Source organism: Ambystoma mexicanum, chromosome 7p, assembly GCF_040938575.1.
Source record: "Ambystoma mexicanum isolate Mex_15411 chromosome 7p, UKY_AmexF1_1, whole genome shotgun sequence".
In the NCBI taxonomy this organism is placed as follows: Eukaryota; Metazoa; Chordata; class Amphibia; order Caudata; family Ambystomatidae; genus Ambystoma; species Ambystoma mexicanum.
The window spans coordinates 598,961,968-598,982,291 of record NC_090939.1 but is presented as its reverse complement, the minus strand read 5'-3'; the positions used below and the strand labels follow the sequence as shown (position 1 = coordinate 598,982,291).

The 20,324-nt window shown below is 47.3% G+C and overlaps 1 protein-coding gene across 4 annotated transcripts in view; it reads left to right on the top strand.

The window, feature by feature from the left end:
* Positions 1-20,324, top strand: part of HERC2 (HECT and RLD domain containing E3 ubiquitin protein ligase 2) — a 2,956,340-nt gene that overhangs the window by 2,016,724 nt on the left and 919,292 nt on the right. For all 4 annotated transcript variants that reach the window (XM_069636605.1, XM_069636607.1, XM_069636603.1 and 1 more), the window contains exon 67: positions 14,705-14,891. In XM_069636605.1, coding sequence (XP_069492706.1) covers positions 14,705-14,891 — 187 coding nt within the window. The remainder of the gene's footprint in view (positions 1-14,704; positions 14,892-20,324) is intronic.

Genomic DNA, 20,324 nt, shown 5'->3' with positions numbered 1-20,324 from the left:
TGCTGGATTTTTGGGGTTTATTTTTTTCTCCTGCCAAGAGTGAGACTCTTTTACCCTCACTCTTGGACATGATTTGAGTGTGTTTCTTTGAATCTAGATGTGTTTAATGGGCTATGGGGCCTTTTACTCCATAGGGCTTCATGTGTTTTTGTGATGTGTTACACAGCACCCTCAGTGCAGTGACACAGGGGTGTGATAGTGACCCCCCAGTATAGACTCCATACCCTGGGACTGACTACTGTCTCCCAGGGCATGTAAAGTCAGCATTGACTTTACTAGTCTTAAATTCTGAACAGAACCAGTACAAACCATCATATTGTGGACGTACTGGCTGGGGCAATTCGATTGCCCCAGAGTCTGTTAGTCGAGGGGGCACGTCTCCGTCCCCCCTGATCGAGTTTTGGCTGGTGGCAGTGGATACTACTTTTTATATTCAACCGCGAATATTTTCCAATGGGATTTCCCATTGTTTTAGGCTACTATCTTTATTTAATTATTTACGGTAGCCTCGAACATACCGCCGGTTTCTTTAATTAATATTAATTCTCCGGTTGGTATTTTTCGCCAAAACTTGATTCTACAATGGCGTTTGTGTTCTCTTCTGTGACTCCAACCCAAGTTGAGCCCTTTGTTCCACTTTTTGGCGGGCTTCTCCACAGAAGCCCTCCAAAGCGGTGCCACTATGTCTGGGGTACTTAGGAGGGGTGGAGGGGAATTTAGGCACCCTGGACTGAGTTGCCTAGGCAACTCATGTCGCACTCCATCCTGATTGGCCCAAGTGGTGAGCCGGCCGGCTCACCACTTAGCATGTTTGAGTGACAGCTAGGCTGAGTGAATGGGGGTTTGCTGCAAAAAAGCAGGGCTTTGGGGACTGGAACTTCAGAAGTCGCCACAGGACCTAAGAATCCGACAAGGGAGAAGCTGAGCCGACCTGCCACAACACCACCACCGGTGGAGCCCTGCTGGACTGCCTCACCACTTTTCCCAACGACAGAGGAGATCTCCCGCCGGAGAGTCTTCTTCCTTTGACTGGTGGGGATATCCAGTTTCACCGTCTTTTCGCTTTCCTGACGTACCTCGTGGCCGCCTTGCCCGTGCCAAGCACCCCGGCAACCGGGATACCACGTTTTACCACGACCGCGAAACCAAGGTACCACCTTTAACCAGAAAACTCAGCGGCTGGTTTCTTCCCTGGTAGTGCAACGACCTTCATCTTTCCTCCAAGTCGAGATCTTCTCTTCCCCTCGACGAAGACGCAGCTTGCACCCACTACCAGGAACAACTGCCACCGCTGGAGGATCCTTCCCACTTAAGGTACCGTGTCCCGCCTGGCTTCCCTTGCTACCGACTGCACGGGGAAGATTTAGCCCCCGGCTTTCGAACCTGGGTTAGCCTGGGACACCTTGGCTAAACTTTTCTAAGCCTCTCTAAACTCTTCTTGAACCCTCTGCAAGACTTTCTAAGCCTAGTGTAACTGTGTGATCTTGGGAGCATTTGTGCTCTGCCCACCCTAAGAGTGGGCCCAGCCTTTGGACTTTGGCTCATCAGTGACTTTTTGCTCTCCGCCTTGCTAACAGTGTTCCTGAATCATAGAGTGGTGTACCTCTTCATATTCTGTCTCCCCCCCCTTTCTCACAAACTTATTAGAGTGCAATCTAGTTAAGCGCTCACCTCTGTATGAAAATAAGTGGTGTTTTACTGTGATTTATCTAATAGGGAAAAAGGGGTGTATATATCATAATAGTAACTGTGTTTAGGATATTTTACAATAAGAGTGCTGGAGTGTTTCAACTGTGTGTTTTTAAATAAATAATTATATACTTTGATACCAAAGCTCTGGTCAGTGTTTGCTTGTATTATTGTATCTGAGTGCCTAGTGTGTATACTTTGTGTACTGCCTAACTCTTCTTGAGGGAAGTCTGACTGCTCAGCCACAGCTACCAGGTAAACCTGAGTGGTACAGACTGCTACCAAGTGGGTTTACTGCCAACACCTGTAGTCTTAAATCTTTTGCAGTGTTCCCTAAGGGAACTGCACAGGTTTCTGCCTAACACTACATAAGATCGTCGCCAGATTTGGAACTAGAGGAAACTCTGCCTCTACATTCTGGTTAATGTGCATCATGTCCTGTAAGCGGCACATCCCCCCCCTTAGATTTTCTGATAGGGTACGCTGCGGTAATACATGGTGTCACTAAAATATCTTGATCCATCATAGCTGATATAGTCTTAAAAATCCCCTCATCCGCTTCTTGAGAGATGGGGTACAGCCTCATTCAAGGTAAAATTGCTCCTGGCTTCAACTTAATCTTGACTTCTCCAACCCCCTTCAACAAGCCTACGTCATAAGGACCTGAAGTCCATAGGGAGAATGGTATTTTCTCCATGTCCTCATCAAAGCATGTGGGAGGCTGCCACACGATCACCATTTTCTGTGGGATCGCTCTCCTCTCTGTCCTGATCCAATATGCGATACTCATCTCAAACACTTGTTCGTCATCTGACGGGTCGTCTCTAAACATATCCTCATCAGTGACGCTAGTCAATCGGTATTCTTCTCCAATAGAAATCACTGTTCTCCATGGCCTGCCCTGGTCATCGAATCCTTCCAGCATGGCCAACTCCCCTCGTACTATGGCTGCCTGTAATTCTAAGGGAAATATTTGTCCCCCGTCTTCGCCCATAGGTATCTGTGCTCTGAACAAAAATTCATCAGGTATTCTCATTACTTTTCCCACCAATCCAGGTAGCCATGTTAACAAAATGCGTACCCCGTAGTAAAAAACCTCTGGTTCTAGCGGTTTTCCCCTCAAAGCTATTTGCCCTGGGAATGCCATGATGACCTCATTTACATTCAAATAATGTATTCCTGGCGTAGCACACACTATGCCTTCATCAGTGAAAGAAATGGCCCTGTTTAACATCAACATTAAATCTCAGCCCAGTATGTTAACTGGTGTCTGTTTCAAATACAATAATGGGCAGACATGTCACATTCTCCTATAGAAACTGTACATTTTTCAGTAAAAGGAACTCTACTTGTAGCTCCTGAGAATCCCTGAGCATTCATGGCATTACCTTACAATAAAAAATGTCCGTCCCCGTATACATGAGCGAGTCGCTCCAGTCTCGACTAAAAAAAAGAAAAGGATTTGCCTCCTATCGTGACGTCAACCCTTGGTTCCTCTTGAGGATTGGATGTCATAGACAGTACTGAACACATCGAGTCACCCAGTGAGCTGTCCTATTGTGGATACATACTTATTCCCGTACCCGTGAAAGGATTCCCACCCTCTACAGTAACACCTCCTATCCTAGGGGTCAATAACTGTCCTGTATTGTGACTGTCCTTGCAGCGGACTTAATTCTGCTTGCGGTGATTGCAAAGCCTGCTGCGTTTGTGGTGCTTGTGTCTGATACACTGAGTGATCTTGGGCAACCCGTCCCTGCTTTGTGGGCTATATGCTGGATGATAAGCTGTACCCCTCAACCCCTTCTCGAGAATTGCCCATTCTGTACATACCCTTGGCTCCCGCATGTTCGTGCTATATGTCCTGTCATTCCACATGTCCAACATACAGGAGGGAGTTTTCTAACTTGCCCATCCTGCATGCTTGGATTGCCCCCTTGTTTTTTTCAAAAACGTCCTTGATTATTCTAAAAGCCTCCTCTTCCGCGGAAGCCTACTCTGCCTCTCGGCATAAATCAGTTTCCTCCTTGCGCTAACTGCAGTTGGTTATTCACCTATGGCATAACTGCTGTGAACCTGGCCCTTCTCCACTGGTTAGCATTGCCTCTCCTATAGCATACTAGGGCAGTTTCTTCTGCACTATTTTAGCTTCCTCAACCTTTCTAGTGTCTATTTTTCTCTTGCCACAAATCTGCAATGATGCGCTATGGTCCGCTGTATTTCTGGCCATGGCTTCGACTCCATACCTACCAGCTTCTTAAGCTGCCTTTCTACCTGTTCTGGCAATCCCCGACATAAAATATGATAGAATACCGGTATAGATTTCCCCCACGGTTCCCAAGCTCCACTGCTATTGGAAATTCTGAATGTAAATAAGCGCATCCTCCCCTTCCTGCATTTTACGTGCCATTTTTGCTCACATATCTGACGTGTCAGGATATTGTACTTTAAGCGCTTTCCAGACTGCTGCTCTTCAATTATTGTATGGTGCACCATCGTGGGCTGTGTTCTGCGCAGTGACTCCTGCATATCCTGCTCTCATCCAAATGTCGTCAGCCCTTTCCCCAAGGATGGCTGCATGGAGACCCTTAATGTCCCCTATGGCGAACGTGTTTCCTCCAGTTATCTTTTCTAACTCATAAATCAATTTTCCCGCACCTGATGTTAAACTGGGCAATTTACATCTCTAGTTGTCCTTATCCATTTGGGGCCATGGAATATACTGCGGTCTGGCCCCTCCTTTTTGTACAGGGGAAACTGCAAAATCCCAAAATCACAATCTGCTTCCATAGTTTGCCTATCCATAGTAAGGACAATGGTTCCTGAACGCCTTCTTCCTGGCAATGACCTTATTCTGTTCACATATGGTGGCGAGTCCCCCCTTATACTATGGGATCGCCCTTTAGGTCGACCTGGCCGCGCCACAAGTTCTGGTGACCTCGGTTTAGGTAGGTCCAGATCCGACCATCAAACCTCTTTTTCTGTCGAAAAACATCCCTTGGTACCGCATAAACCGGATCCCTCTCCCCACGGAAGGTTTCCCTTTTGTTGTCCGACATATCTTCTCCCCAACTCGAATGGCTATCTTCTTTCTCATCCCTGTTCAGAGTCAGCATGTCCAAAGACAAAGCGCAGTGCTTGTAACTTAACAGACTTCCCTCTTTGCCTCGTTTTTGGGAAATCTCAAATTGGTTATCTTTCCCTTTGTTTTTTTATTCACTTTTTGTCCTCCTCTTGTGATAGGCTTTCGCAATTTTACCCCCTATAGTTCCTACTTTAAATTCCTCTTCCAGAATTACCCTAGAGGATCATGGCATCTGATCCTGCGGTGGGAAGAATCCTTCTATGTCTTCCCATGCTACTACTGAATTCAGATCTATTAACTCTGTTTCAATCTGATCAATGTCGCATGCTCTGTCTCCTCTTTCATTCCATTGCCTCATCAAATGTCCTTCTTTTTTTGCTTCTTCTCTAACTCACTCTTCGTCCTGTCTTTTTGCTTCCTTTCTCTCATTTGCCCTACACACTTCTCCATCTTTTCGTCTTTACATTAATCTCTCTTAATTTTTGTTCTTCTTCACCTCTTCTTTTCTAGCCTGACTTGTTCTTTGATCGCTCTTTGTCTATTGTCATATTTCCTTTGTTCTTCTGCCCTTACTTCCTTCCTTAGCAGTTCTTCCTAATACATTTGTTCTCATCTTTGTCTACTCTTTCGTTTAAACTCATCTTTCATTCGTTTCTCTTGTTCCCTGTCTTTTTTATCTTGCTCGTCCTGATCGTCCTTTTGCCTTACTTCTTCAATGCTCTTCCCATCAAGTCTGAGCAATATCTGACCACCCATACACTCATTCTGTATGAGCTCTATCTCGTCAGTTTTGTCTTTTTCTCCTTTCCATCTCTTAATTTCTCTTTTTATGTCCAGGGTCACACCTGGCCATTCACTTCTTTGTCCCGTGGGACTTTTGAGATCACGTCTTTCTCTGAGCTCTCATCACTGCTATAAGCTGGCGGTTCATAAGTTGATTACTATATCCTGCCGCCGCTTTAAGTTCTCTGAGTGGATACACTCCTTCGTCTTCTGCATTGTCGTCCTTTTTCTTCAGTTGCGGTAGGGGGAGCAGAACTCTCTTCACCCCCCCTCTTTACAATGGTAAAGCATCCAGTCTTCAGGAGGCGGATCTTCCCATTCCCCCTGATACATCTTCCAAAGCTCTAGGCTAGTTAATCTTTTTCCTAAATTCTTACCCGTGTACACTGTGTGCAAGTATGTGGTCATGTGTTGTAAAACCGCTTTGGACAACGATCCCCCTGGTGGCCATGGCATGAACATTTTATCTGCTGTACCCTTAACCCATTCTGCACTATATTGTTTAAGTTTGGGTGCGTGTTTTGGCAACTGCTTGCACAAGTGTATAAGCAGAGTAACATCTTCCATTGAGACGAGGCTCACTCGCCTGTCAATAGTTAACATGCAAAACAACGCAATATGAGCGTGCACCATTCGTCGCGTCTCCAAGCCTTTATTTCTCACTTTGCTTCAATCTACCTACCTGGTCAATACTCTCAATGACTACATAAATCAATAATTCTCTCCCTCATCTTTTAAACATAATTCAATTACTTTGTCGCTCTTTGACACTTCACCTTTTCTTTACATATACATATATAACATACAAAACACATAGACAAACTGGCCGGCCCACATATATCTCTGCCAGTGCTCCTCGTGGCTATCTCCTCGCCAACCCTCCTTGTGTATTCTTTTCTGCCTGCCACTAAATTACTCCCGACAGGGAGTTTAGATTGTTTACTTTAACAAAATCTATTTTGTTTGTCGCCTATATCATCTGTTTCAGATTTCAAAAGAATCTCTTCTGACGTTCCTGAACGCAGGCCCCTGGGCTTATGGGCTTATCCTATGGAACGCTCCTCGTCCATATACTTTTACTCCATACTCTTTACAAATAACCTAATACCCAACCAACCCTCCGTCACTCGTCCCCATTATAATTTTTCCCCATGCAATGTACGTTTTGCCACATTTCTCAATCTACTCACCGTTCGTTTTTCAGCTCCTCACCCTCAGGATCGTCTCCTCCTTAACCAGCCGCTTTAGCCTTCAATCCGCTCATCTGCCCGTAGAAACCGAGAGGGGATTCTGTGAAAGAGGGACCCGTCCCACCTATCTCTTTTAGTGACTAGCAAGTTCTTTCTAATGGCCGCTATCTACTGGGAGCTTCACGTTCCTCTAGCTAAATGGCGGAGGACGTCTGATAGTCCGAGACCATTAAAAGCCTACTAGGTCGATAGCAACTTAAACCATCACCTCTGCTACCACGTTAACTCACAGACCTAGAATCCTTTAAGACGAGGTAGCAGTACTTAGAAGTGGATGGGGATGCAGATGTTACTCAAACATCAATAATCAAAACGACTCAGGAATTTGGCAAAACTGGATTCTGTTTTATTGTCAATTGTCTAAAAAAGGGAGTACAAGGGACATCATCCGACGCCGCACAGTACGATCTCAACATATTTAAGGAAAAACAGTATTTTTATAACAAAAACTTGTCATTGCTGATGTCCTACTACGTGGCAAACTACAAAACTGTATGAGTAACGGTGGTTGGCTTTCAGGGAACATCTAAGTATACGTTCTGTATAGCCTGAGGTTATGATTGGGTATCTTAAGTCAGGTGGGCAACTAAGCCCATCCCAAATAAATGGTCATCATCATCGTCACTAAATACACAATTGATTGGTTATACAAACTATAGGGCTCTCTATTACATGGCCCTCTGATTGGTTTGGCACTCTTGTACAGTCTGGAACATTCCTCACGCTAGCAGCACCCAGGCTACCATTCCAGGTGCATGGAGGTTTGGCGTGATCATGCCTCCCCACCAATTAGCCCAACATCTATCATCACTCCTACAGACTGACAGTCAATTAGGGCTTTGAACTTGGCCTTGCAGAAGCTGATTGTGCCTAAGAAATAAAGGCAGTGTGGCATCATTCTGTCTTCTCCTTTCCATGTAGTTTGACCCAAGCTATTTCAATCTCACCCATGTGACCGCAGACCATTCTTTTGAGTCTTCTGCTGTATTTAATTCTATTAAATTCTTGACGCCTTCAGTGTTTTTTCATACAGCTTCACACAGAAATGTGTTCTTTTCTCACGTTCATTAAAGCCTTTTGACAGGCGCCCAACTCACTGTGGCCTAGTCTTCTTGGTGCTGGGCCAGCCAAGCCTTTCTCAAAATTCTCCTTGCCATCAGTAATTTCTAACTGCGCCACACACTGAAGTCCTTTCCAACCATGGGATTCAGTCTTGCTTTAAAGTGCATCATGGAATATCCACGTTCTGTACATTCCTATATTATGTACATTGGCGCATCGTTGCAATCTAATTCACTATGTAGCCAGCCTTTAAGGTTACTTTTTCTCTACTTGCGTTTCTGCATCTGTACAAGTGTAAACTGATTTACATATTCTTCAATGTTTCTGTAGCATGAGCATGTTGATTTCGAGCCCGAAATATTGCTCATCTTTGGCACCCTCTCTTAAAATGTTTGTTCTTTCACCTCGTTCATCTTCAAGTGTCAACTCTTCGCATGTCGTCATCGGTCTTCTCCCGTGTTCAAATGCACACTTTTTCTGTAACTTCACCATAAAGAACATTGTCTGTAGGGTTTTCTCATTGGGTACCTTGTCTCGAAGGTTCTTTGTAGTATAGGCATTTTCACTGGAACGGCACGTGCCGTTATTTCTGGTTCCCAATATATAGGCAACATGGGGCGGAGTTTTGGGTTGGGGTACTTGACTCCACCTCTAAAATGTCATTGTTTGACCCTGATACATGTCTCTAATCTTGCTGCAGCCTGTCTAAACCCAATGTGAGTATACGTTCTGTTCTATCCCCAGCTGAAAATCTGGGTTACCAAACATTGGGTAGAACAGAGACAGGAATGTCGTTGGGATCCCCCTTTTGACTGCCTTGTCCCAGGCCTCAATCCCTACTCCCACAATTTCGCTTATCTTAGTGTTTGGATTCCTATATCGTTTGTTGAGCCATAGGAGGTGTGAGAGGGGGGAGCCTGCTACTGCCCTGTCGTGTTTGGTCCAGATGTGTTGAGGAGAATGCGCCACCCATTCCCGTATTACCCTTAGCTGTGCTGCCTCATAGTACCTGCGAAAGTGGGGAAGTGCCAGTCTGTCTTGGCTTTTCAGATCTGTTGGTGTCGGCATTGCAATCCTAGGGTGTTAGTTGCTTCCAAATATAGGCACTTACCATTTCATTTTTTTTAGAGATCTAAAGAACGTTTACGGATTATCAGTGGCAGTGCTTCGAAGTACTAAAGTAGTTTTGGTAGTAGTCATTTTTAAAGCAACTAGTCTGCCCCACCAAGAGATGTTTAGGGAGTTCCATCTCGCTAGTTCTAATTTTAGATTCCCCAGGAGTTCTGATAGTTTGCTTTATACATCTGCCCTATTGACGCCATAAATTTGATCTCCAGATATAGAATACCTTCTGTTGCGTTGTTCAGTTGTGTGGTTCGGGCTAGTCTGTCTACTGTCTAGGGATTTTCTGTTAGATTTAGTATCTCTGACTTTTGTTTATTGATTTTCAAGCCAGAGATAGAGCCAAATAGATCTAATTCACCTATCAAGAATGGTAGGGATTGTCCTGGGGTTGTCGGTGCTATTAGCATGTCATCCACGAAGGTCATTACCTTATGATCATCCCCCCATTGCTATCCCCTTTACCTGTTGGGCTTCCCAAATGCAATCAGTGGTGGCTCCAAATAAATGTCTTATAGTAAAGGTGAGAGCGGGCACCCTTGTGTGCCTCTGCTCAGGGCTACCGTTCTCGACAGAGTTCCATTCAGAGATATCCGAAACTTTGGGGAGTTGTTGTTGGCCTTAATCATTTGCAGATAGTTCGCCATGACTCCCATATATTCCATTGTGTTGAAATGTTGGGTCCACTCCACCCTGTCAAAAGCTTTCTCTGCATCCAGGGACACTAGGACCACTGGGGTGTGGGTCAGTTCTGCCTTCTCAATTAAATGACATATGCTTCGGGTTTTATCTGATGTTTGTCTCGTGGGTATTTATCCCGACTGGTCTGGTCCTATAAGTGTCAGGAGAAGATGGTTTAGTCTCTCAGCCTGCACTTTGATATATAACTTTGCGTCCAGGTTTATTAGGGCTATTGGTCTGTATGTATGACCCCGGGAGAGTTGGGTCTTTTCCCTGTTTAGGAAATACCACCAATTTGGCTTCATTCATTGTTTCGGTTATGTTCCCCTTTGTCTTATAGCTGTTAAACACGCTAGTTAATTTTTGGTGCCAGGACGTCCTGGTATTTCCTATAAAAGATATCAGAGTACCCGTAGGGGCCCGGTGCCATGTTTCTCAGGAGTTAAAACGTCCTTAACCTGAATGTCACTTTCTAGTGCTGTCTTGTCTACCTCTGAAATTTGGGGGGATTAAGCTTCTCGAGATTTTCCCTCTGTCTATCCTCCCGTGGTTCATCTGACTTGTATAGGGACTGGTAGTAGTCCTTTAATATTTCCTCCATGTCCTCGTTCAATGTCTTGATTTGACCCCGTTTGTCTCGCAGTTCCAAGAATGACTTCTTCTGCCCTTTTTCCCGTAATTGTCTTGCTAGTTTGTCTGCTTTATTTGCTCTGAGATAATAATTATGTTTTAGGTGTAGGAGTGCTATTTCCGCTTCTTTTACTCTGTACCATCCCTAGTTGGCCTTGTAAGTGCTTGAGGGCTTATTCCGCTTTCCTACCTGGGTTGTTTGCTACTTCTTGCTGTAGCTCTTTTAACTTCCCCTCTAGCTCTTCCGCCTAGCTGTTTCTCTGTTGGTCACTTCATGCTTTTATGGCTATTAGGTCGCCCGCAGTACAGTTTTGAAGGCATCCCATATAATGTCTTGTGTACTTTCTCCCGTATCGTTATTGGAAAAGTATTCTTCTATCTTGTGTTTTATAGCCTCCACTATTATTGGATCCTGTAATAAATCTGCTGGGAATTTCCATGTCCATATCCCTTCCCGTGTCGTGTGCATATTGAATGTTGCAGTTATTGGGGCATGGTCCGCAAGGGAGATTGGACCTAGTTTGGCGCTACCCACCTTTCCTTCTAAGCCTGTGGAAGCTCAGATATAGTCTATTCTGGACTGGGTGTTGTGTACATGTGAGAAGTGGGTAAATCCCTGTGTTCCCCCTCTTACCGCTCTCTATAAGTCATGGAGTGCTAGTGTTATGAATGCTGTCTTCAGGGCTTTTGAGAGGACACTTGTTCCCTGTTGCGATATTGAGCTTCTGTCCAGGGTGAGATTCCATGCTAGGTTCAGGTCGCCTCCTAATATAATCTCCCCTATATTGAGGCTAGTGTATGTTTTTTGCCTGCTAGCTCTACATTCAGAAAGAGGTATCACCCCTCTGTATCTGATAGGGAATTCTGGATTTGTGCATTTAACCGGTCATGCAATGCGATCAGACTCCTGCTCTCTTATCCCCCACGTTGGCTTGGTATATTTGTGTTGACCCTCTAATCTTATTGCGTCCCCTATCTGCTTTCTTAATCTGCGTTTCTTCGTACATTAAGACGTCTGCTTTCGTTCTCCATGCCTGCCGCTCTAGCTTTTTCCTCTTGATCGGGGTGTTCATCCCCCGCACATTGTCTGTTACGTTTTTTACTGGTTTTGGATTTGCCCTATCCATATTTCGGGCCTCTTTCAGTCCCTTTGAGGCTGAATTAATTTCCCCTTTATCCCCTCTCTTCCCCCCCATAACTTTGTTGTTTGTGCCCCTCCCTCCTGTTCCTTTTGCTCCCCTCATTTGTCCCTCTACTTCTGAGGGGAGCCAAGTTCCTAGGAGCGCTCGGACGATGTGTCCCTCGTGCCTGCATTTACCCTCATTGTTGACTTGTGGGGGGTCTTAAACCCCACTTGAGATTCCAGAATCACCTTTCGGGTTCCTCCTCCCCCCACCCCGTTAGGGCGAGTTACTTCCAGTTTCCTGCTTGTGCTGGTTGCTGGACTTGTTTAGGTTTCATTTCTTTGTTCCTACTCGACCCGTTCTTCCCACTGTCTGTTTTTCCTGGGCCTTTTGGTCGCCCTCGTGCTTGCTCCCGATCTTCTTTGCCTTCCTGGTGCAGGTGCAGAATCTGCTCTCCTTCCTCGCATGTGATCCTGTGTTGCCGCCCTTTGAAATGTCCATTTGTAATTTTCTTGGTTGGACATTACATGTTGTACCACTTTCCCCATTCTCGTTCTCTTCTGGAGTGTAGTTTGTGCCAGGTCCTTGTATAGTTGTACTTCTTCCCTGTTCACTCTAAATTGACCCATTGTTCTTGCCTTGCGCAGTATTTGTTCTTTTGACCATACGACATCACCGCCACCAGCACGTCTCTTGGTCGTGACCCTGGCTCGTTCGACCTCTGTAGGCCTACCCGGTGCACTCTGTCAACCTGGACTGGGGATTCTGAGTCCTCTGACAATACTTCTGCGAATAGCTGGTGAATCGTACTGGTCAGGTCTTTGTCTTCGAATGTTTCCGGAAGATTATTGATTCTTAGGTTAGATCGTCTTGATCTGTTTTCCAAGTCTTCACATTAGATTTCCAGATAGCTGGATAGACGAGATAGGTGTTCAAGCACCTCGTCTGATTTCTGGTTGTCGTCTTCCATTTGTTGGACCACTTTTTCCAATGTGTCCGTCCTTGCTTCCAGTTTCACAATATCTGTTTTTACTTCTTGCAGCAATTGTTTCATGTCCTCTCTCAGAGATTGGAATTGTTCCTGGAAGGAGAGTAGGAATTGGCTCTGAAATTCTTTGAAGCAGTTTTGCATGTCTTCTTTAGTCATTTCTTTCTCTCCTGTCCCCGGTCGTTCCTGGGAGGGTTTGAGGGGGGGGGGGGTTGTGAGAGTCTCGGTTGGTTTCCCCCGTCTCTCTTTTGTGTCATCCATGCCTCAAAGTTGTCTAATGCTCTTGGGTTGCCCAGCTGGGGGGGGGTGGATTGAGGTGCTCGGGTCATGGTTTTCAGTGTGGATTTGGACATAAATGCTGGGGCTGTAGTGTTGCGCTTGTGGCTCTTTCTGAGGCGCTCTACTACTCGCGGGGCAGATCCCTTGGTAGCAGGTTTTGACGTGATCCCCCCCCCCCACCCCCTCCTGTTGTCCTTGGGGTGCCTGACTGTCCTGGTGGAGGTCTGTCTTCTTCCCCTGCTGCTCTCCTGTCCCACCCCAAGGGTCGGCTTTGGTGCGCCCACCGACCTTGCACTTGTTTGGTTCCTATCTGGACTTCCCACTGTTTCTGGTTCTCCCCAAAGGGGTCTGGTGTTATGCTGCTGGAGGGGTGGGGGGGGTGTCTGCTGAGGATGGTGGGGGCCTGTGTTGTGCTTGTTTCCTTGTGTGGGCCTCTTTATTGTCCAGAGTGGGTGGGAAGCTTTATCCCTTAGGCTCCTAGTTGCATACGGCCCCTCTCTGTTTTTTGTTTTTTTATTGCTGCCTTTGTGTCCTGTGATGATTGTAACTCACGATTTACGTTCTGGTCGTCCTCTGGGAATGTTTCCTTGGCTGGGCGCAGCCGACCCCTGCTGCCTTGCTGGGATCAGACCGTTGGGTGCCCCTCACGTCGGGTATTTGGATGCGGTTTCTGCTTTTGACGCTGCGCTCCGCTGCGAATCGGGCCAGAGGGTGGTGCCTCCCTCCTCAAGTAGAGTTTCTCCCCCCAGGTTCTCTCCTTGGAGTTGCGCTACTGCTGGTAAAGGAGTGCGGGGGGAGGTCGTGCCCCTATGCCACCTGTTCCTGTGTTGCTCCGATGTTGCTCATTGAGGGGCCCAGTCCTCCCAAAGCCTGTCACCCACCGCGTACCTTGTCTTCCTGCTCTCGGGTTGGATTGGCGCTGAAGTCTGCGTCCTTGGGCTGGTTGTCTCAACACCAGTGGAGTGCTTTTCTCCATTAGTTCCTCCATGTTGCGGGGGGGGTGGGGGAGGGGTTTGGGGCCGGCACTCCTTGTCCCCTTCTCCGTGCCCGCCTGCTTTTACGCCAGTTAATCGGGTTGCTGTCCGCCTGAGGGTCTCCAGAACGCTGGGGCTGTATGCGTGCTGCGTGCCAGGTCTCCGGTCCCTGCCTCACGCTGTTTTTCCTGGAGGTGTCTTCTTGGTGAGAAGGTGCCCTTCCCTTATGTAGATTGCCGTTTCATGGGGGGGGGGCGCAAAGCCCTGACGGGATCGCTTTGCTGTCTCTGCAATTGCCGCGTCCTGGCGGGGAGAGACACTCGCACAAGTCCTCCTTTGCCGGCTGCCACTTTGGAATCCACGTGAAGGAATTTTAACTAACATTCGCTTGTAAAGTTTTAACAAAGCAGTGTATACGGTTTGAGGCCAACCATACCTTCACTTAAAAATAAAAAAATATCTATAAAGATGAGAAGAATCCAAAGAAATAATATTACCGGTAAGTAATTTTTCCTTTACCCAAGGTGTAGTTCTAGGAAAATTGTCATACGAATGGACTGGTGTATGAATTTTTGAGGTTAACTAAAGGTCTTAAAATAAAAGGTGTTAAATACATGCAGTACTACTTCTGTACGGTGGAGGGATCAGATGGCCTAGTTTATTGACAGAACAGTGAAAAAGCGAGGAAAAATAGAAAATTAAACTCTCGTTTCTCTGATGTGAAAGCACTTGGGTAAAGCTGGCCGCGCCCATTTGCCATTCATCAGTTTATAGATATGTCTGTTGTGATCGTTAACTGATCATTAACTTTATTCTCTTAGACATGCTACTGTTTTCCACACCCACACCCACATTTGTTTGGTTATGGGTTATAAAAAGAGTAATGATTACATTTTATAAATCTCCAACACCTTTTTAATATGTACAAATATATTCATTATTAAAAGCAACTTGTAATGAAAGTAACTTGCCCATTCAGTGGATGCACTTTACAGTACTGAATTTAACTTCAAAACTCTCCACCTTATCATGGCAAGGGATGCAGTAGTTGGAGCACTTATGCCTGCCAGTATGATTGCCCCAGTCGAGTGCCCTTCTTCCTCGTCTGCGCCTCCATCAGATGTTTCTGTTGCATCAAGCCCTGTAAACGGAGAAGAGACTGGGACAGGCATGGATGGGGACGGTAGAGTGAGTCCTATCTCCTGGCATGACAAGAAAGGGGAGGTAAGTGGTGCATTTTACTTTACAATGGCATTTTTGAGCATTTGATATGTAGCCTGTTAACATTCTTACACTCAATAGCCTTTACTAAGCTATGGTCTTTTTATCTTAGGCTATTTAAGCTCACTCGTTTAGGGCTAGGTTCACCAGTATATTTGATATCACGTCGCCTCAGCTGTTTTCATTTGAACCTTTTGGGCAGGGCCTTCCTGGGATCTGTTTGATGGTCTAATCTACTCTTTCATTTCTCATTGTTTTCCTTCAGGCTTGAGCAAGATGGGCTTGCAGTTCGCCAACCTCTGCCTTTTCGTTTTAGGGGACAGCAATGGAGGGGAGGTTCCTTTCAATATTACTCATCTTTAGTAAGTCGAGAGGAGCTGCACATCAAAGGGGCAACTGTAGGAGTGCCAGAGGTGGAAAACAAGGTACTCGAGGTGCCAAGGCCGCGCAAGCAGTTGCCTCTTTGCCCTCATTGACTGCCACAGCTGCTTCAGCTCAGTCATGAGGCCCATGCTTCTCAGGTTGGGGGAAGGCTGGTGCAGCATCTTGTAGAATGGCGTGCCATTACTTCAGATGTGTGGGTTCTGGAGACCATAGCCCACGGCTACTGTCTTCCTTTCTGGCAGAGGCCTCACGACAATCCACCAGGGAATCTCTTTGAAGAGTCCGGATCCGCTCCTTGCGCAAGAAATTCAATCCTTGCTGGAGAAAGGCGCCATAGAACTGGTGCCTGTAGCGGAGAGGAACAAGGAATGGTATTCCCCTTATTTTTTGATTTTGAAGAAAGACTGGGGATTGAGACCCATCATGGACTTGCGCGGTTTGAACAAGCTCCTCAGGAAGGACAAGATCAAGATGGTTACTCTTTCTCAAGTCCTCCAGGCCCTTCAACTTCAGGACTGGTTGGTGTCTCTCGGCCTCAAGAACGCTTATTTTCATGTGCCGATCCATCCCAAGCACAAGAAGTACATGAGGTTCGCGGTTGGCAACTTGCACTTTCAGTTTCGCGTCCTGCCGTTCGGATTTACCTCCGCCCCGAGGGTTTTCAACAAGCTCATGGTGGTGGTGGCAGCATATCTCAGGAAAGGGGGGATACACATCTACCCCTACCTGGATGATTGGTTGATCAGGGCGCGCTCTCCCGAGTAAGTCCTGGATCATGTCTGTCACCTGCCACTCCCTTCACAAGCTGGGCTTCTCCCGCAACTTGACGTGAACACAGCGGCTCCAGTACATCGGAGCAGTGCTCGACACGTCCCTGGGGCAGTGTTTTCCTCCCCAGGTGAGGGCTCACCACATTCAGCAGATGTTGCACAAGTTTCAGCATGCCCAGAGTCTCCCAGCGTTCGAGTTCTTGAGGTTGCTCGGCCTCATGCATGGCATCCTGCATTCTTCTGGTACCAGAGGCCAGGTTCCGGATGAGATCTTTGCAATGGGCTCTCAAGCTCCAGTGGTCACAGTCCTGCGGCAGGATGTTGGACCCCGTTCAGGTGCCGCCCTCGGTCGCCCAGGACCTTCTGTGGTGGGCCGTCGAAGGCAATCTGATGAGGGGGGCTCCGCTTTGGCTACCCTGGCCGGAGGTGACGATTGGGATGGACGCGTCCCTCACGGGATGGGGGAGCTCATGCCAACGAGCTTACAGTCAGCAGTCGTTGGTCTCCGTTGGAGTCCAGACTCCATATCAGTCTGTTGGAGCTGAGGGCCGTCAGGCTTGCTCTGAAGGCTTTTCTTCCGACTGTGCGAGGAAAGAATGTCCTGATTCTGATGAACAGCACAGTGGCCATGCACTACCTCAACAAAAAGGAGGGGACAGGGTCACTTCCTCTGTGCAGTAAGGCGATGCAGCTCTGGTTCTGGGCCATCCAGCAGGACATTTTGATCTCAGCAGTTCATCTGGCCGGAGACGAAAACGAGACGGCGGACGCTCTGAGCAGGCAAGTGCGATCTCTCACGAGTATGAGTTGGCTCAGGAGATTCTCCTGGAGATCTTCGCCCTTTAGGGGACCCCTCAAGTGGATCTCTACACCTCCAGTGTCAATCGGAAGTGCGAAAGGTTCTGCTCGTGGGAATTTCCTCCAAGAGGAGCCTTAGCAGACGCGTTCGTAGTGGAGTGGTCCCTCCCACTGCTGTACGCGTTTCCTCCAGTCCCCGTCATCCCGTAAGTGTTGCAGAGGTTACGGAGGTTCGGTTCCCGGATGATCCTCATTGCTCAGGCATGGGCCCGGAGGACGTGGTACCCGGACCTTCTCGACTCGTCCATCTGCCCTCCACGTCGTCTTCCATACCGAGACGATCTGCTCTCTCACAGGAGGGGAGGGGGGTCAGGTTCTCCATCCAGAGGTCAGATCCCTCAACCTTCACGCTTGGCGTCTGAAAGGTTGAGGTATAAGGATTGGGACCTCTCTGAAGACGTGGTGGAGGTGTTGCTTTCGGCCAGACGTCCGGCAACAAAGTCCCTGTACCTTTGCCGTTGGAGAAAGTTCTGCGACCTTTTTCATGTGACATTCCTGTGGTTCTGTCTTTTTTGCTTTCTTTAGCCCACAGGGGCTTGCAAGTGGGTACCGTTAAAGGTTACCTGGCGGCGCTGTCCCTATTTTAGCGCTCGTCTGAGGAGTGTTCTTATTTTAAAATTCCTTTAATTTCTCAGTTTCTGAAAGGGTTCACTACTTTTCCAGGTGCCCGGTTGGGATTTGAACCTTGTTCTCAAGTTTCTAATGGGTGCTCCATTTGAGCCTTTACATTCTTGTCCTTTGAGACTGTTAACCCTTAAAACTGTATTTTTAGTTGCGGTCATTTCCGCTTGCAGAGTGAGTTACAGGCACTTTTAGTTAAGCCACCCTTCAGTGTGTTTCATATGTACAGGGTTGTCCTTCGAGTTCGTCCTTCCTTTCTTCCGAAGGTGGTGTCGGAATTTCATTTAAGCCAGAAGGTTATTCTTCTGGCATTTTATCCTCCTCCACATCCTGGTAAGGAAGAGGAGAGGCTCCATAGGCTGGATCATAGGAGAGCTTTAAGTTTCTACATTTCACGCATGTTCCGGGTCAGAGTGGACGATCAGCTCTTTATTGGTTACGCTGGTAGGCGTTTGGGACAAGCTGTGACTAAGCAGACTTTGTCTAGATGGATTATCTTGGCAATTTCTGAATGTTACCGCCTGGCGGGTAAGGACCCTCCGGTAGGCTTATGGGCCCATTCGACTAGGGGTATGGCTGCCTCTGCTGCTCTGCTGAGGGGTGCTCCTATTCGTAACATCTGTGAAGCAGCCGCTTGGGCTTTGGTCCATACTTTTGTACGTCACTACTCCCTAGATTCTTCCCATGGGCAGGATCTGGCCTTTGGCAAGGCGGTCCTTTGCTCTGCGATTTGATGGGGCATTCTAAATTTATATATTCTAAATTCTTTTCCCACCTCCTTACGTTGGTACTGCTTTGGGAGTCTGTCATAGATATGGAATACGTCGAAGGACCCAGTCCCCTCTAAGAACAAGTTGCTCTCTTACCTGGTAACGTTCTTCCGATGGGATGGTCCGACGACGTATTCCATATCGCTCCCTCCCTGCCTACCCCGCTACAGAGTTTCTTATGCAATTGCAGCTTACGTTTCCGCAAGGCTTTCTGTGGTCATACTGGCAGTAGATTGGTGCCACATGTTCTGGGGAAAAAACTACAACTGAGGCTATGGGCGTTGTGCGTCCTACTTATAACATCCGGTGACATAGGCTCGACAGAGGCCCTCGAGGACAGCTTATCGACGTCATTGACGCAGGACGCAGAAGCCAAAAGATTTTCCGAAGCAGCACAGCTGTGGTGATTACTGTCATAGATATGGAATACGTCGTCGGAACATCCCATCGAAAGAACGTTACCAGGTAAGAGAGTAACTTGTTCTTCTAGAGTATGTATTATATTGAATGCGCTTCTTCCTCCCACAGATTCCACATCTTTGATATCCATGCCCAGTGCCCTTAGTTCCTTTTTCCCCCAAACACTGCTCACTTTAGGAACACCACTCTTAAACTTTATTTGTTTAGCACATCTTTAGCTTCCGTTTTCTGTGTTTTGTTTCAGACCCGCAGCGCATTTGTCTTTACTGTTTTGGTGAAGGCTTTGACACGCAGGACTGTGTCGTGCCAGTAGATGCACCCAAAGGCGCTTCGAGAAAATGAGGGAAAACATTTTACCTTCCTTCACAAGAAGAGCGGTGGTAAACTGACCTGTTTGAGGTTGCCAGACGCCGGCACTGAGGAATGGTCTTCAATCCATAAAGGACAAGAAGAAAAAACACTGCAAGAGGTCAAGCTCATCTGGAGGTTGTTCACACCATCACTGTTCTTCAGTGTTTAAACAAAGGGGCCACCACTCCAAGGACGTCCAGGAGGAAAAGGCCCTGCAGTTACTTTTTCCCACCCAGTCCTCTACTCCTGGGGAAATTGAAGGCTTTCGGAATAAAGATGCGTGACATCTTTCCCAAGGCCCAAGCGGCTTCGCCCATGGCATCAGCACTGACTTCTTCAGCCAAGCTGACGGATCCCACAATGCTTGGCGAGCCGGCAGGGTATCCGCAAACAGACGTGACAAGATCTCTTCTAAAGATCACACCGTTCTGTCTCTTGACATTGGTCCTCTGACCCAGATCACTCAGTAGCAACCCGGAGTTGAGGGAAACCAGTCCCTTTTGGGCTTGAGCCCCTCCCCCCTAGCAGAGTCTGGTACTACCCAGACAAGTTATATTGGGATCGGGGGGACTTAGGGGACCTTTCAGCCGACTTGCAGGAAGGAGGCAGGTGACCTGGAAACATCACCAGATGTGGTCATGCTCCCTGCTGCAACCGCAGGCTAACGACGGGCTGCTTGCCAGTGTCTGATTGCGAAAGTGTCCGACACCTTGGGATTGCCGAGTCCTTCACGTCCATAGGTGCAGTATGAACTGACATCCTGGACGATGCTCCAGCGAAGTAGATAGTATTGCCTTTCAATCAAGCAATAGATAGGCCAGGATTGGAATTATTCGCAAAACTGGCTTTAGTTCTGACAGTGGACCGTGTCCTGACAAAGGAGCACAGGCCAGCACCCTCGGGCCACATGCTTCCATAGAATGCTTGGTGGTATAGACCGCTACAGTGAACCTTAAAACCACTTATTTTCCCATCCTTTGCCTCTTGACAGGGAGAGCAAGAGACTGGATGCATGCAGTAGGCAGATTTCCAGCTGTTGGAGCCTTGGTCTCCGGTGCACAAACGCCTATTGTGCTCTGGACAAGTTTCCTTTGGCCTGTGGTTGGTCACGGTGGGTGCATCCGAGCACATGTGCATCCCTGAGTCGGAGATGCATGAAGGCTTTCAGGCCGTTAAGAAGGATGGCAAGGAAGCATCCAGTCAAATACTGTAATCTGGTCTGGGTACTGCAGATTGCGTAGCAAGGATGATGGCCACAAGTA